Source organism: Equus quagga, chromosome 5 (genome assembly GCF_021613505.1).
Source record: "Equus quagga isolate Etosha38 chromosome 5, UCLA_HA_Equagga_1.0, whole genome shotgun sequence".
In the NCBI taxonomy this organism is placed as follows: domain Eukaryota; kingdom Metazoa; phylum Chordata; class Mammalia; order Perissodactyla; family Equidae; genus Equus; species Equus quagga.
The window spans coordinates 13,993,151-14,011,441 of NC_060271.1; the positions used below are offsets into that span (position 1 = coordinate 13,993,151).

At 46.7% G+C, this 18,291-nt stretch overlaps 1 protein-coding gene across 1 annotated transcript in view; it reads right to left on the minus strand.

The window, feature by feature from the left end:
- The window catches only part of LOC124239216 (E3 ubiquitin-protein ligase RNF220-like), a 193,915-nt gene that overhangs the window by 173,598 nt on the left and 2,026 nt on the right, over nucleotides 1-18,291 (minus strand). Inside the window, exon 2 of the mRNA XM_046660711.1 lies at nucleotides 14,418-15,159. Within this exon, the coding sequence (XP_046516667.1) occupies nucleotides 14,418-15,042 (625 nt within the window). The 5' untranslated portion in view covers nucleotides 15,043-15,159. The remainder of the gene's footprint in view (nucleotides 1-14,417; nucleotides 15,160-18,291) is intronic.

Consider the following 18,291-nt stretch of genomic DNA (forward strand, 5'->3'; position numbering starts at 1 on the left):
TAAGGGCTGCCTCACTACAAGACTCCCACAGTTTCTCTGAGTGTGGACACAGCCTGACATGCATACATGAGATGCTGAGAACAGGGTCTGGCACAGAGTGAGCAGACAGAAATAACTGTTCTTATTCTTGTTATCTCATGAATCTGACCCATATCCTCCCTCTCTTGGAGTTTTCCTCCTTCCCAAAGATTCTGGAGCCAGACTGCCTCAGCGTGAATCACAGCTCTGCTATTCCTTGCTTTTGTGGCAATGGGCACATTACTTAAATGCTCCGTGCCTCAGTTTCCTCATGTGTAAAATAGAGATAATAACAACACCTATCTCATAGGGATTTTACAAGGATTAAATAAATGACTACCTGTAAAGCACTCAGAATAGTGGCTGGCACATAGAAAGCTCTCAAAAGGTGGTAGCTATTCTTATGAGGGGTGGCGCTCTGCTCCTGCCTTTGCCCACAGTCATTTCACTTGCAATAAAAAGGCTGAATTTAAATGCATCTGGTATGGTTAGTTTAAGGAGGATAGGAAGTCTCTGGGACTAAATAGGAGGAGAACAGTTCCCCTGGGAAGTTGGAGGAATAACCCTGGAACTTGTTAATTAAGATCTTGTTAATGAATCTGCTTGTTAATGGTCTATTAAATAATCACACAATGAAGTTTACCGTACAAGTAAAGCCTTTTTCAAATGCTTGCTCTTTCCAATCTGCCTGGCCCAGCTCTGCCTTCTAAAGATCTCGCCTAAGGGCAAGCCCTTCCAAATCCTTGCAAATCGGACACGGCCCTCTTCATCTTGTCATGGCTGCCCGTGGAGCGTGGAGCGTAGCTATTCTTGCGGCTGAGGAAAGGGCTCTGGGGCAGAAAGCCCTCTACATCTCGATTCTGCCCATCATTCCTTAGGCCGAGGCATTATGCCGAAGAGCCAAAACATTTCCCTCCACACAGTAGGAAGAGAGTCACTGGCCCTGGAAACCGAAAAAGAAAGGTGCTCTGAACTTTGCAGAGAAGAAAGACAGAGGGTAAATTCCTTTCAGTGGGAATCTGGCAAAAGAAAACTTCAGCTGAGATGTCACAGATCTGTATAGAAAGTGGCCAGCCAGCCTACATCCTCAAAAAGTCTGCAAAACTTTTGTCCCAAACCACCTAGGGAAATAATTCTGCAGCCAGTGTCCGGGAATGCAGACTCTTTTGGAGCCCAACTCCAAGGATGAAACGGCATGTAAGAGGGCTCCCTCTAGGTTGAACACTCAGGTATTTCATAAACTCCATTAGTCTCCTAAAACCCTTCTGCTCTTTAGACAAGTTCTTGGAAGGGGATAGATATACTGTCTGTGTGTTAACTATGGTGGTGGGGGGTGGGGGCATTTATATGGTCACTTTCAGATTATAAAACACATCTATGTTATCTTTTCTGATTCAACAACCCTGTAAGGTAGGGCAAGGATTATTCACCACCTCTCATTTTATATGAGTTGCTGGGGCTCAGAGAAACAAAGTGATTTACCCAAAGTTGCATAGCTAGTGAATGACAAGCCAGAGCTCAGCTCTGCGCTCCTGCCCTACCACTGAGCTGTCCCCAACACCTCTATTTCTAGTCATCGCTTCCCACTTGTAAATGTGCCAGGAGGTGCCCAGCCCTGTGGAGGACCCTGTGTGGTCCTTCAGACTATGTCAAAGTGGATAGAGCCAGCTGGCATTGCTCAGCACAGCTCAGACAAGGAAACAGCGATCCTGGGCTCACTTATTCTCACAACAACGTTTATTAAGCTAGGTGCTACCTGAGGAGAAACACTGGAGTCACACAAGGAGACAGACATGGGCCCACAGAGGAGGGTCAATTAGGCAAATAATTACAACACAAAGTGATGAGTGTTTACAAAAGGGAAAGTATACTGAGAAAAGGACACTACCCCCTGAGTCTATTAGCAAAGTTGACGAGAGCATCCTCTAGCGTACAGCTGTCTGAAGCCACCTGAACTAGGACCACGCCCCTCTTCACGGTTCATTTAACCTTCTACCCTCTGGCAGCTGTCCCCAGAAGGGTTAAATATTGAAGCAGAGAGCCAGTCTGCAGATGTTGGTGACTAATTCTGCCACAGAGAGATTCCCCTAACCCCCCAACCCTATTTCTTTACAAATGAGCCTTTTAGCATAAGAAGAAAGCTTAAGGGCTGGGGAGCAAAGAGGGGAGGCTGGCAGCCCCTTCTGGGCAGTATAACAGCAGTGAGAAGACAAGCTGGCCAGGGCCCAAGGAGCAAAGCGTGCACTGGCCTCCCTCACATCTGGCTAAGCACCGCGAAGCCCTCCGCTGGGCCACCTCATGATCACAACGTTGCACTGAGAAAGGGGCGGTCTGAGCATATCCAGTCAGCTGATCAGCAATAAGGGGAAAAAAGGGAAACAGGCTGAGGAGGAGCAAAGGCCAAGCCGGGAACTAGAGGCAGCTGGATAGATCCTCTCATGACAGGAGACTGAGAAGAAGGTATTGTCGTCAGCAGACCAAGGGTCTTCATGCTTACCGTTCCCGAGCTCCTCAGTGGAATCCCAGCCTCTTCCTTTCTACTCCACTAGTCCTAACTCCCCCTCATCCAAGGCCAAACTCCTCTGTAAAAGCTTCTCTCGAGACTCTCGCCCTAGGTGAGCGATTCACAAACTTTAAGGAGCATAGGAATCACCTACGTGCCAAATAGACCGATTTCCAGGCCACATTCCCTGTGATTCTGATTGGGAGGTCTGGTGTGGACCCTGGGGATCTGCATTATAAATAACATTCTCCACCCACCGCCAACCTGCCCTTCCTCCACCAACCACTACCACAAGCGAAAAACCCAGCCTTGGAAATTACTCCTTATCCTGAACTCTCCGAGCCCTTATTGTCTGTGACTTCACCTTATCATTTCTTTTTCATACATACATCCTAACTACTCACCTTAACCACGGGCCCTCGAGAAGAGGAAGCATCGCCTCCTACTTCTTTGACTCTCCCACAAACAGCACTGAACACAGCGCTCCACACACAGGAGCTCAGGAAATGCTGTGGATGTAGAGCGATGATGACGATAAGAGGCCAGGGGAAGGAAAACCACAACAGAGATGGCAGAGTCCCGAGGCCCCAGCTGGAAGGAACTGTTTTTAGTACGCCTACGTGTGCCAGGCTGGAACAACGGTTTGCTTTGCCTTCTTTTTTTCCATCTTCAATAGTCTTGGCAATGTACGCCTAACCTCCCTCAAGAAAGTCAAGCTTGAGCAATGCACCTCCCATAGGAAACTTTGCCAAGAAATCCTGCCAAGAATCCTGGGTGCTATGTGGCTTAGTTTAACAGCCCAGGAGCACTCTAGGTTCTGAGACCTATCAGGTCTCTGTGCAGGGCAAAGTATAGAGCTGAACATGAATTTTAGCACAAAGACCAGGGCCCTTGATCGACCTCACTAAACATCAGCAGGGTAACAGTCCTCCTTCACTCAACAAATATTTCCTGACTGTCTACTCTGTACCAAGCACGGTTCTGGGTGCTCATGGGTCTTAAGACATCCTATGTCATCAGAAAGTATTTTACAGTGACTTATCTTTAGAAAGTGACTTTAAAAGTAAGACCCTATGCGATGTTGGGGCTCAGAACCACATAAGCACCAAAAGGACATTCTCAAGAAAGCTTGGCTCTAGGGTGAAGTACTACACAGATCCACGGTCAGGTCTCAGGCCCTGGCACAGAGAAATCTTATTCTTACTTTATCGTGAGCAATCCGTGGCAGCTCTGGAGTTCTGTCTTCCACTCTCAGATGCTATGCTTTGTCCAGAAGAGAAAACTGCCACACCTAGCATGTTTGAATAAGTAACTCCTTGATTTTCAGATATCAGCTTAAAGGTCACTTGCCACAGAAAGCTATCCCTGACTCAGACAAACTTAGGTGCTCGTGCTTCTAATCCCACGCGTTTTATACTTCCCCTTTTATAGTACTTTTCACAACATCCTGCAATTGCTCCAGTAAGGCAGGGACTATAATCTGTCTTGCTCATTACTGTATCCCCAGGTACTCAGTAAATACCGGTTGATTGATTAAATGAATTAGTGAGTGCATCATACTCTCTGTCAAGATGGAAACTGAATCATGCCGCATTTACTCTGCCATAGTTTTACCCACAATGCCACTAATAAACACCTAGGATGGAGCAGTACTATTCTTTCTGCAGGACCAATATTTTATAGAGGTATAACTGAGGCTCACGGGATCACCCTAATACAGACTCCAGGAGGCACTTCCCATGATCAAAGATGGATACAACACTCCAAAGTCAATATAATGTCACCAAGAGCCTGAGCCTTATACCACCCATAAGCCGCCATGCCAGCTCTGTCATAGACTTGATGGAACAATCTCTTTCAAGTCAGTCAACTTCTCACAGACCCAGCTTTTTCGTGAAGAGGGTCTTAGGTCCTTCAGCAGCAGGTACTCCCTTTCAGTAAAGAAAAAATGACAATAAAAAGCTACCCACACCATGACGGGAGGCTGGAAGAAGACGGCAGCATGCGCAATGGGGCATCTCCGTGGTTAGGAAAGGGTTAAGCCCACACGTCTGTCTGGGATCTCTTACCCGTAAATCAGCCTTGACTGCTGCTCAGTCTGAATGAAGCCCCACCAGGTTGGCCTGTCAGGAAGGAAGCCCATGCGTCCAGACTTTTGTTGTTCTAAGGACTTTTTTTTTTTTTTTTTAATTTTACTGCTCAGGAAGGAAGCCGAAGCCTAGGCCCTCACTGCAGTCCTGCTGATTACTTCTTACCTAGCAGGCGCTACTGCCCTTACCTCTCTCCACCTCTGAGACCCAACTCTTGCCTTTTCTAGAATTCCTTCGAAACTATGGCTTTGGCATTTGGGCCTAAATCCCAGACTTTCCTCCCTTCTTTAAAAACTGAAAATTAAGCATGTTCAGCATTTCCCTTCCCACCTCCCATGCACCTTTATGTCCATACGTGGAAAGGACTAGTGATAGGGAGAGAGGAGAAGTGGGTGCTCTATGACCTACAGAGACATTTCGTCCCCAACAGTGAGTGATCTGAACCCCTCCTCTCAAACGGAGCCATGAAGGAACTGCTAGGGACTGAGGTATCAGACAATTGGCCTCCAATGGCTGTTTCTGCTACACACATATGTGAACAGAAGACTCTTCAAATATGAGCTACCATATTCAAATGACAGACTTAAATCCAAAGTCCTCAGGCAGAGGGTCAGCCTTTCCCACTCCCATCCTCTTCCTCCCCACCTCTCCCACTGACTGCAGAGTCATTCTCGAGCATTCCCAAGCCCCACGGGGCTTTCTTCCTACAAAGAGAAAAACACTGAGTTTATTTGTGCGCTCAGGGTAATGGACAGCCCTCTTTCGCTCCTTGGAGAATGCCCGCACACTATGGAAGAGGCCCAGCCCCGCCCAGCCCTGCCCTCCCCTTCCCCTGCTAATCCCTCCCCAGCTGCCCCCCCAGCGCAGTCCTGCTGCTGTATTTCTCTCCTGACCTACAAGGCCCCTTCAAGCCCCTTCCTAAGCCTCCCCCAAGCAGAGACAATCCATCATGCTGTGGGACCGTGACACACACAGATGGGGGAAGCTTCACAGATGTCTCTCACATAGGCAAGAGGGGAAAAGTGCCGTGTAACTTAAAATCTAAGGACGTGCTGGAGACTCTGGGACTGTGAATTCTAATACTAGCCAAATACTATTACAGCAAATCTGATTATATAGAGCCCAAATCTCCACCACACACAAATTCTAATGGCCCCTTTATTTCACACAATATCTGATAATACAAAATCCCAGAATAAGAAAAGATGATGAGATTTGGATTCTCTGACCTGGGCCACTGCCCCGACATCTCACCCTAGTCAAGTCCCTTCCTGATCCAAAGACTCAGTTTCTTTAATTCTAATATTACCTTTCTTCTAAATAAAATGAAGGGGAGAAAAAGGTCAGCGGGACACCAGGGCTAACCCTTGTGGGAGGATAGAAATGGAGTGAGGTGAAGCAGCTGGTTATCATAGAAAAGGGCTCTGAGCCTTTCTCCTTCCCTCTGTCCACACTGCCATAAAGCCCGAGTGTACGAAAGGATCCTACATACACGCTAGCCGTTAATGACCCTGTGTTTGGCTACATCAGTGCTTCTAACAATAAAGATTATGCCACTGGACTGTCCTTGAAATAGTAACAGCCATTATGAATTGAGCACTTAGTATGAGTTAGCAACTACTCCAAGCATTATCTGTGTATTTAATCTCACTCTGTCCTTCACAACAACCCTTTAAGATTGTATAATTCCCAATATACAGGTGAGAATACTGAGGCCCAGAGAGGTTAAGTCATTTGCCCAGGGTTACAAAGCAAGTAAGCTAAAGGGTCAGGATTTTACTCCAGAGGCTGAACTCATTAACTGCTATGTTATATTGCCCCCGACCTGTGATCTGAAACACCTTCAAGTTGAGACTCAAAGGGGAAAATGCAGCATTTATTCCTCTAACAGGTATTTATTATGCTAGGCCACTCTGACTCAGTTCAAATCAAACCCCAAAAAGCGAGATCAAATGAGAGCAATATAGGATTAGCTGGCACCTTAATGGGAATCATATACCTGAAAATAAAGCGAAGGTCTCTCCAGGGCTGGCCCTTGCCCCCTCCCTACAGCTTTCTGACTGCTCCTCTAAGATGGATGCAAAGCCCTAAGTCTCAGCCTGCAAATGAATTTCAGTAGAAAAAGACAACCGTCGTCTGGTGAGTCACACTCAGGCTTACTGGGCTTGATTTCTCATGAGACTATACCAAAAGGTTCCTTCTTCACACACGCAGCTCTAGACGCTCCTAAAGCTCCGCGTCTGCTGCACAGAATGTACTGGACGCAGCACCATGTCTCCCTCCAAAAACACAACTTTCATTTCCTCTAGGTCATCTTCAATCAGACACATTCCACAGAGAAAACCGACGGTCAAATGTCTGAAGTGCCAGATGGTTATATGTGTCTACAAAACCCCCACATCATTTGTGTGTCTCCAGCTTCAACCAGGATGTAGGTAAGAACTTTCTTTCTAAAATACACACCAAAAGCAGATCCGTATTTGTGGACTCCACGATAGCAGATGTAACGCTGTGGGAAAACATTTGGGAAGGGAATACATTCCAATCTTAGGTTTCTAGAGAGTTAGGAGAGAAGAGCAAATTTTAAATTATTTTTTAAGTTATGGAAGATTTTAGTACCCAAAATAATCAACAAAATAAGTCTATATTTGAGAAAGGTAATTGCACACGTCTTGAAAAACTCCCCACATACCTTTGTCATTATCAAACTTCAGGGCATCAGTAAATTCTTTCTTTCTTTCCTCAAACCTCTACCCTTTCATGATAGCACAGTCTCATAGATACTATCGAGCGCAATGCTGAAGGGCGGCAAATTGATGAAAATGTAGAGGAAAAATTAGATTATAATCACCACCATCAATGTATTCAATACTCAGCTAACATATACTGAACTCTTTGATGTGATTGGCACCAAAGGGAAAAAAAATTTTTTTTAACACTAAAACTAAAATGTGATTAAGATAATAAAAAAGTGTGATGCATTAGGTAAGCCTGGAAGGAGATGAACGACTCCTATTTACTCAGCATCCACCAGGTTTCCTCATTCATACCACAGCCTATCATTTCTCCAGGCCTAAACTCACAGTCCCAATTCAGGATCTTTTCCTGGAAAAGGCGTAAGAGACAAAGTAGGTGAGAGTTCTTTTGCGGAAAATTCTCTTCCTTGCCCCAAAGAAAGAGATATTTACAAATTCCCATCCTGTAGCACACACTTTGAGGTTACAAAGGATAAAAACACACTCTAGTGTTCAACCACAAATGCCACAATTTAAATGGTATTTTTTAAAAAAATTTAAGGCATTTTAGCTACTACATAGCAGTAAGTTATTCTTAAGTCTGCAGTTCATCTCTCTTTAAAGGGGTAAAAGGACACCGAGAAATGGTGTTAAACTGTTGGAAGAGAATACTCAAATCCAAAAATTATTGTTATTTTGGTGTCAAAATCGTGTAGATTTCACAATAAAATGTATCATCACTCCAAATTGCAAGTAATTATAGAGAATACATTCCAACATGTGCTCTATCTATCGACCAGATGGATGTAATAAGAGTTAAAAATATGAAAAACCATTACAAAAATCTAACTCTATTAAAAGTATTGCCACGCCAAATCCCGAGTATTTACAAAGACTACATTTCAACGTGTGCTATTTATCAACCAGATGGCTGTAGCTAATAAGGGTTAAAAATAAGAAAAACCAATATAAAAATATAATTCTATTTTTCAGTTTCCTCTTCCCTGCCTCATGAGGAAGGGGGGTTGGGGAGGGAGAGAAACTTTTGTTATTTGGATACAATGTGTGTTTTTTGTTTTCAAACAAAAAAGGGCCACCAAATAATCAACCTGGGGCCGCTGACCGGAAGGCAGCCCCGGAAAACTTCCCGTGGGAAGAGTTCCAGAAATTGCCCGGACTTTAAGGAGCCCCGCTGTGCTGGCTGTGAGCCTCCGACCGTCAGAGGCGACCGCGACTCGCCTCGCCCGAATACCAGCCATCCTGCCGATTCCCGAACCTCCGGACTTGGGAAACGTTCCCCGGAACGTTTTGCAGATTTGAACTGCAAGACGGGGAAAACATTTCGAATCTACAGGAGAAACCTCGAAGTCTTCGGGCGCCCAGGGAAAACGGAGATCCAGATGCGCGTGGACACGCGTCCATCCCCCCTCATCAACGCGCCACTCCCTCCTCCCACTGCCGCCTCCCCCAAGCCTCGGACCCCACGCCCCCTCCCCGTGCAGGGGCCACCCCCGTACGCCCGCGCAGTGTCCCCCTCCCTGCTCACTCCGCCACCCGTCCACCTGCACCTCCTGCCCGGTCCCCCATCACCCGACATCCGCGTGGGCGTGCCCCCTCCCCGGTCACGCTCCCTCCCTACCCCTCACTCGGTCCCCACACTCTCTCTGCGGCTCAGACGACGTACAGGAAACGGACCGAGGGCTCGGTTCTTAGTGCGACCTGGGGGCGCGGGCCGTGGAGGGCGGGGCGGGGCGGGGCGGGGTGGGGGACGAGGCCGGCGCTCGGGTCCCCGCGGCCGCACGGGGCTCCCCGGCCCAGGGACAGCGCCCGAGTTCTCCCGCCGCCTCCAAGTCCGGCCGAGCGACGGCGAGGTCACCAACATTTCTGAAACCGCTTGAACGCCATCTCGGCGGCGGAGGCTGAGGGGTCCTTTTCAAGTGAACCAACGGTGCCCACTCTGTGGTCCTTCCTCCCCCGGGCCGCCTCTCCGCGCCCCCTCCCCCAAACGATCAATTACCAGCCACCCTTCTGCCGGGAGCGGCGAGGGGCTGGCTGGCGGCCGCGAGGAAACGGCAGCCCGGATCACTTCTGCATGACAATTGATGGGAGGGAGGGCGCGAGGCGAGGAGGGAGGACGGCTGCGGTGTCCGTTTTCTCACCATGGTGATTAGGCATTCCGGCCGTGCGAGGAGGCAGCCGCCGACCAGAGCGGCGCGGCGTGGAGCGAGGACGGGGGAACAGAGCGGGAGCGGGAGCGAGCCCAGCCGCCGGGCGGGCGGGCGGGCGGGCGGGCGAGCGGCGCGCCGAGCCAAGCCAAGCCAGGCCAGATGGCTCTGCAGCCATCAGGGACTGCTCCCGTCCAGCCCGGCCCCACTTTAGCTGTGCAAACATTTCTTTATCCCAACAAGACAATTAAACCCAGCAACATGAAAAGGAGTCTCCGGGACTGTGTCAGGAGTGAACAACCAGAAACAACCACACACATCACAGGAGTTCTTGCCCCCACCCCCTACCCCCTGGAGGGGGAGGAGAAAAGGGACTCCGGGAGCACCCGGGGAGCAGCTGAGAGCGACAATCAGGCTAGGTCTGGGCAGTCAGTACAGAGGAAACCACCTGACCCATCTCGCTCTGGCGATTTGCTGACCCTTTCACACTGGTCATCTGCTCCAGCTACAATCCAAGAGTTCAGTCTGGTGACCTGGGAACTGCCCCAAACATTCTCCCCAGCAAGAGCAATTCTCCTTAAAACCTAGATTAGGGTCCCTGCCTGCCCCAGTCCCAGAGCCCTCCTAAAACCCGCCTCACCCCCATGATGTAGCTGGCCCTCCTCCTTCTGGGCTGCCCTGGGTCTACCTGGGCTCAGTTGATTCGATTCTTAGGACATAGGGTCTGCAATGATACATTCCTTTAGAAAGACACATCTCAAATGACAAAATACCATCTCCTACTCAGGGCTTTGGGGACCCAGAATGACTTTTCAAACATATCAAAGATGAGAGCAAAATAGAACATTGAGGAGCTGCTGTGAGCAACCTGGCTTCCTGCCTACCTGTGAATCTGCCCGACCACAGGGAAGGGCCAAGGAAAGAGGGCCACTTACGGTCAGTGCCCAGTGCCCACCCCTGAGGGGAGCCAGAAGGCAGGGTCAGTCATCACTCCACGCAGGCTGTTGTGGTCCCTTTCAGCCCTGGGGTGAGCATGCATACTAGCCAACTCCAATTTGGGCTGACAGGCCGGCCAAAGACTGTGTCACCCAGGCAGGAATCTAGGAACAGGGGTGGCCCTCAGAGAACAAGCAGGAAATGCAGGAGATCAGAGCCAGAGTGCTAAGGGGGTAATAAATGTATAGATTCTAGCACAAGGCAGCAGACAATACTTATCTTCCCTTTTGTTGTAAAGTTTCCTTAATGAGGAGATGTTTATTTTAAAAGCCCTGGGAAACATATCTGTAGACACTTCATCTGTAAGACACACGTGGACTATTCGTAATTGGTCCATAAATTTTAGCATCATTTCCCTGGACAAGGAGTCTTGGAAATGGGTTCAGGGGGTGACAATAAACAGGAGTTACCTCAGTCCCCTTCCTGGGGAATTATGCATCCTCCACGAACAGCTTCTCACAAAATACTTCTCCCCTTTTCCAGGGCAAATAAGTCAGTCCTGTCGAGTAAAGGCTTCTTTTTTTCCATAGAGCCCAACACCTACCTTAGGGATCACCTGTGATGCCAGGTAGATGAACAGGCGAGCAAGCCGGACTCATCTACTAGGAGAGAGAAGACTTTACCCAAGTAGCTACATTTCTTTCTACAAAAATGCATATTTAATCACAAAAGAAATCCTGCTATCAGTACCCAGATTTAAGGAAAGAACATGTGTGCATTATACCATGTCTGCAGGCCCTGCTTTCAAATGCTCTCAGATGTGGACATATCTGCATATGGATGCAGTGTGTGAGCAGGGGGTGGCTGCGACAGTAAAAACTGTCAGTGTTTCCATTGTAAAACTGATTTTTCATTGACCTAAAACTCAGTCATAAAACTTCTACACTAAGGGACACACACACACACACAACCCCATTCACCCGCCCCTACTGCAAACAAAACCCTAAAGCTAAATGCTTATTTAAGAGTTTTACTGTTGAACGTAATTAAAACATTTTTTTTTACATTTTATGAAAAATTTATTTTATGTATATGAAGAGGACTGAAAAATGAGTCAATGCTATTAGAAATTAACTCTACCTTTTAAGAATTAAAAAATTAAAATATACATGGTTAATTTTGGCAATCTGGGCAGAAGCCTCTGTATGCTGCTACTCTGCTCTTTTGAACACTCTTCATCCTCTCTCTTCTCGCCTCCCCACCCCCCTCGCTGCCCCATCTACCCCTCAAGCTCTCCCATTGGAAGCAGTCCTGTATACTGTCACTCGATTATCTGAGAAATATTACTTATTTCAAAACGGTTCTGTAGGGAGGACCTGAAAGGCATCTAGTGGGAATAATCAGGCCTTCTAACGGCCCTTAAATATGTATTTACATAAAACAGACCATAAATATCCCGACACACGTCGGCATATGACAGGAGCCAAGAAAGCTGCAGCAGACTTGGTCACAGTGCCTCCTCAACCTTTCCCTACAGGAAAATGTTTCTTGTGCCTTCCAAAAACTCAAAATCACAAGCACAAATGCTCCCCAGCACCACCCTGTGAAGGCTGCTGCCCTACCTAAGGAAGGGAAAGAGAAAGGAGCACAGATCCAGGGTTATCACAGGCTAACCGGCTCCTCTTCACTTTGCACCTTTGTTTCTTGTTAAAGATTAGTCACAAACGCAACTCTAGATAATAACGTGGGTGTACAAACATCCGACACTCACAAACACGCCTTTAGGTTTAATGTTTGCGTAAGAGAAAAAAGAGACGACAAAGTACTCTCTAAAGGGAGGATATTTTAAGCAAATAAAAGAGGAGAAGGCTCCAATTTATGTAACACTACAATTTCAAATAAAGAAGTTTCCCCACCCTTCTGATCAGAATCTCATTCATTTCAAGGTCAGAATTCCATTTCACTTTGGGAGACAGACTCATTTAATTTTTCTCCACCCAGGCGTATTCCTGTGTGAGGGATCCATCTCCATAGGGGATGGCACCACCACACAATGCAACCCAGGCAAACAGAAGAGTTATGGCTTTGACACTCGGAGGGGAATGGAGATCCCCATCTATGGGTTCTGACTTGACTAACAAGCTTACTCCTGCTCTGCGGGTCTGAGACAGGTTTGGGCTAAAAAGATAGGAAAATGGAGACAAGCTGGATTTGTTAGGAGAGAAGAAAGGAATCTTGATCTCCAGATGTTACTTTACGGCATATTAGTTTTGAGAGGATTTCATTTTCAACTTGTATTTGGAGACAAAAAGGAACAGAATCTGTCACACCCTAACCTAGGGCTGTTTTAGCCAGAGGTCAGATTACAGCTAGCCTTGATCACTTGCATACTGACAAATGAAAACTAAACTAAACTAAAATAAAACAGAGCAACACAATGCCAATCCATGTTCTGCAGGTATATCCAAAAAGCAGGATCATAACACATACACACGCACACACACACACACGCGCGCGTGCACACACATGCGCGTGTCAGCTGTACAAAAAAGGAGAAGGTGGCAAAGCCAAGTGAGAGAGCCCACACGGGCAGCTGTGCTGTCACAGAGCCGCCTTACTCCCTTAAGTGGGGAGGTCTCCAGCTTACAGACGCTGACATAAAAGACACACTCACAACATATTTCAAAACCAAAGAGCGATGGATTTACAAGGCAGGTTGATTTTATGATGACTTTTATTGAAAAGGTACGCTGGGTTTAGGCAGATGCCTTTTAGCGCAGGAAAGTTAACACAGTGCCTAATTCAAGGAGACAGCCTAAGGAAGCAGTGCCGACAGGGGAGAGAGCTGCAATGTCTCTATTACTCTCCTCGGCATCATAAAGAGAAGAGAAAAAATGGCATTTGTGTTGGTGGTTATAGAGAGGACGGGAGCACAAAAAATAGAGAAGAGGGGAAAGCAAACCTCGGATGTAGTTTTCTTAAGAAAATAAAATGAAGCAAATCTTAGAACAAAGGGTTGGGTGGAAAAACACCCTCAGTTCATAAATTCTCACCAGGCTTGAAGAAAACTGCTCTGTCTACCCACAGCCCAAAAGCTTCAAAACACAATTATTTTCTGATTATATCAGAGGAGAAGATTGCAGAGTTCAGCACTCCTAATCCACAAGTTCCACATAAAGGTTTAGTTCCAACTCTTAGTGAGTCTAGCCAGGGCCCAACAAGGCACTTGGAGAACATGAGAAAGCTGTTCCATAAGCAGAAATTAATAATAGTTGTGAACATCAAATATGGAGCAGTCACACGGGTCAAGCGTGTCTAGTCCTAAAAGTGAGCCTCAGGATAAGGATCCAGCAAACCTGTGAAATCCCAAGAGAAGTCGGCTCTCTAGCCTTGCGATCGCAAGGAAAACACAGCTGTTTGAAATGCTTTATGGTGATTGACGACACCTTTGTCCTTCTCTGAAAAATAGCCTGATGTGGACAAGGGCTGAGAGTTGTGAAAATAAAATCGTATGGAGTCAGCTGGATGGGATACAATGGAAAAGCTAAAAAATAATACGGAGATCAGAGAAACGTAATGGGGAGAGCACAGAGAGGAGGCATGGAGGAGTTCTTTCAGGCCCCCCAAATTCCCTGGGAACCTACGCTGTCTAACGAAATGACATTCATGCCACTACACATGTGGCACCCCCTTCACTCCAGAGTCCCCAGAGAATAAGCCAATCATGCCCTGGAGAGAGGCGGTGCAGAGGCCAACTTGCCGCTGGCTACCCTCAGAAAAACATTTCCTACCAAAACTATCAATGCTCATTGACAAGAGACAAGTAAATGTTAGCACTCCACAGCTATCGAACGGGAAGTAGTTGGCCCTTCCCATTACCAGGAGCGTGAAAAATGCCACCGACCTGTTGAACACTACTGTAAGGCAGGGCTCACTGGGGGCTGGGGAGGGCTCGCACCGAAGTACTTACATCTGTCATTCCGATCCTCTGGGCTCGATGAGGCTTCCCGATCCGAAATGAGGCCAGAGACAGCAAAAATCTTCTTCCCAGTGTCGTCAACCTTAAGTGAACCGGGGGAGCTAGATGGCAGCTGTGTCCCAAAGTCATATTCCTTGCCATCTGCATCTGAGAAGCGCAAGTGGGGAGACTCGGTGTCATGGCAGTTCTTAAGTCGCTTGGCCGGCGTGAAGGCTGACTGATAACTCTCTCGGTCCTCAGTGGAAGCAAAGGGACGGAAAGCCCCCACTCCACTGTGATTCAGCATACTGATTGGGGTGCAATCTAGATTTGGGGGAGCAAACTGAGGGTGGAGGTGTAGTAAAGAAGGGGGAAAATCACGATTGGCAAAAGTGCCTGGCACCCCACCTTGCCGATGGTACATAGAGGCAAAGGTATAGGAACCGTTGGTGAAGGGAATATGCACATCCTTGTCTACTGAGACAGGTACACCAAAGGGTCGTGGCTGCTGACAAGGGATGGAAGCATCACGGCTGGCCTCAGCCGTGGACGCCAGGACCATCAGCGCTGGGGATGCCAGGGGGTTGGGGAGGTAGGACGAGTTCTCCATCTTGAAGGCTGCCCGGTGTAAGTCCATTGGAGTCTCTTTCTATGGCCGGCGTCACACAAGAAGCAGTCTTCCCTGGGAGGGAGGCCAAGCGGCACCTGGGATCAGGGCAGGGAATATTACTGGGGAATCATCCCCTTCTAAGACCTGCAGAAACAGCAAAGAGAAAAAAAGAGGGGGGAGGAAGGTCAGGAGGAGGAAAAAAAGGGAACCCCCAAGTGATCGAAACACCCTCCTTCTGGCTTACAGATGCTCCAGCAAGAGACACCACAGGCTTTAGGAGCCAGTGGGCAGCAGCCTCAGACCATTTTCATTCAGGAAAATCAATAGACAACTTACTGTGATGTACGCGTAGCTGACTTTGGTCCCTACACGTTCCGGGTGAAATGCGCTTGAGCCCAGCAAAGGAAAAAAATCATAAAACCTCCAAATACAATATTCCCTGAGCAAATGAGCTTTGGAAAGCCAAGTCACCCAGTAGATTAGGTGGGGTCTCTATTTTAAAGGGCTTCCACCTGCACAGACCACTCATGGCAGGCCTGATGTTCAGAGACCAGGTTCTACCTATGTGACCCCCCCCACTTACGCATCCTTTCTTCATCTCCCCTAACAACGCCCTGATACTGACAAATCCCTAAATCAAGCACATCTAGACCACGAACATCTGTACATGTTAGTTGGTACAAACTCTACGTGTGGATAAATCACACACATTGACACATACATAAACACATATCTTCACGTATCATCTAAGACCGTTTCCAGAAAGAAGTGCTATGCGAAGAAACAACGGCAGCGTTCTTTTTGATACACACTCCTCTCGAATCACGCAGGCTCTCTCTTTTTCTGAGAAGGAACAAAACCTTCATCAATAAAATGCCTGGCGTCTCTGACAATATTTAAAAACATAATGGGTGCCTTTGGCATATGTTCTCTACAAGCGTCTGTCTTCCAGGGGCAGCAAAGAACGGATTGGTAATTTTAGTTACTAATGTACTGGCTCTTAAGTAGATTTGTAAACAGCCTCGAATTTGCCATTAACATTTAGAGCAAAATGTTAACAAAATTTCTGACTTATTTTGCTCTGCTTATTGGCCTGGTCAGAGTTGATGTCCCATAAAGGCCCCGGCAACAAATTGGAGCTCGGAGACACTTCTTTCAATTTCCCTTTTAAATTTAGGTTGTACGTTTTCATAGCCACTGATTCCGTTCCCAAATTTATTTTGAGTGGGGGTGGGGGAGGGTGGGAGAAGGACTATATATCAAGTCGGGATAATATAAGATGAATACTAGGACTTATTAGCTTCAAAAATATACACTAAAGAGAAACCTAGTGAAACTCAAAGTGTAACCAAAAATCACCATATGCTACAAATTTTATCCTTCAAATTGAGAGTCATGTCTCAAATAAAATTTACCCCCTCCCTTAAAAAAACCCACCTAGATAATGGGGTATCTTTGGTATTCCCTCAAATAGAGAACTTTAAACTGTAGATGAATCCTCCCGGCTTAATGCAGTGCAAAGAGAGTATTTCCTTCTTCCATCCTGTAGCAGACGTGTCAATGACTATTATTAATTGGGAAGATGAGTGCACACCATCAGACTGTTTCCTCATTTGGCATCTTTCCTTATAGACATCATTGCTAAATTACCAGATTATGTATCTCACATTAACGGATTTTTCTCTCTTCCAAATTTTAAATAACTTTCCTGTCAAGTTAGAGCAGTGCAGGGGGTGATCTGCCAAGGACAGCCAGTTAGCCTGACAAGTCTGGGAATCCTGTTCTTGGCTGTTTCCAAATCAGATTAATGGTCACACAACATGGACGCTCTGAAAGTGGCTCCAAGCCTGTTCCAAGGGGTCGAAGCAGCTCTTCGCAACAGAAATAACTATCTACTTGTCTATCAACAAGCAATATTATATGAAATGAGCTGGAGAAAAGACCAAACATAATACACTGGGGGTCAGGAGAGGAATGTTTTCCCCCCCAAAATAACCATCACCCAGAGGATTCGCTTTCTACTTTTACTTCCTGGATCACCTCATTATGTTAAATGAGTTTCATAAATTAGTAATCTGGCGACAGCACCGGACACTCCAACAGAACACGGTGAATCACTCAAACCTGGTTATTCATTTGAAACTTCATTACACTGAAAATAAATCACAATATTTTTCCAAGCCACATCTCTTTTACTCTACTGTGTGGGCGGGCGTTGGTCTCTGTTGGGGAAGGGGGGTGCTTTTTTCTTTTCCCTTTTCTTCCTTACCCCCTCCTCACATTAACAACTTGTATAGATGAGGCTTCAGCAGACCACAGTCATTATGAAAATCTATAGTTAATACACTCCCAATGTCAAAATGTCATGGGTTTAAACACAGAACCCCAAATAAGAAAACTAACTGACCCTCTTAATTAAAAAAATATGGATTGTAAGATAATCAGCTTGATGGAGCATTTGGGTGAGTGTAAAGAACCGGGCAAAGAGAAAGTAACTAACTGTTACTTTTCTGCCTCTATGCTGATTTTTTTTAATTTAGCACTTCGTGCAAATCCAGATTAAAATAACTCCAGTTATTGATCCGAGCAGTGGAATTGACATTAATTTTAGTTCACTTCTCACTTTGCAAAGGGATCAATAGGAAGTAATAACAGCTGACATGCCCGCTGAAAGGAGGAGAAAGAAGGGCTGAAGACAGAAATCGAAAAGCAACCAAATAAATCATCAGCTACTTTTCCACGGCATCAGACAAACTCCAAACAGATTGCAAAAAGTCTTTGTTGAATTAACTAAACAAGGAGGAGGGATCAATCCACGAAACTAAATAAATTGTCTGGCAGGCAGTGAGGTTGGAAGGAGGGACCAACAAATATTGAGTTTTTAAAATTTCAAATCCTTGACGGGATGGGTTTGGGTCAGGTCTGTACGTGTGGGAGAGTTTGTTAAATCACACAGCCGACCCTGGTTTAAAGTGATTACAAAACGCCAGCTAACTGAATAATTAGTGAGATTACTAATTGCATGGTTAAACATGCCAGAACCAAGACAAATGGAACGAAGAAGCTGGCGTTTGGAACGTGAAAATGTCTGAGGCTGGGCTGATGCGCAGCGCTCCGCGCTCTACGGCGCGAACTAGCCACTTTCGCATTGAAAAACCGAAAGCCAGACAGAAAGTCCCAGAGAGTGGGCAGTCTCCCACCCCAGCCTCTGACCATCCCTGCCCGGGGTCTGGGCTTCCTGACCCGCGCCGGGATCCGCGTAGAAGGAAGCGACGC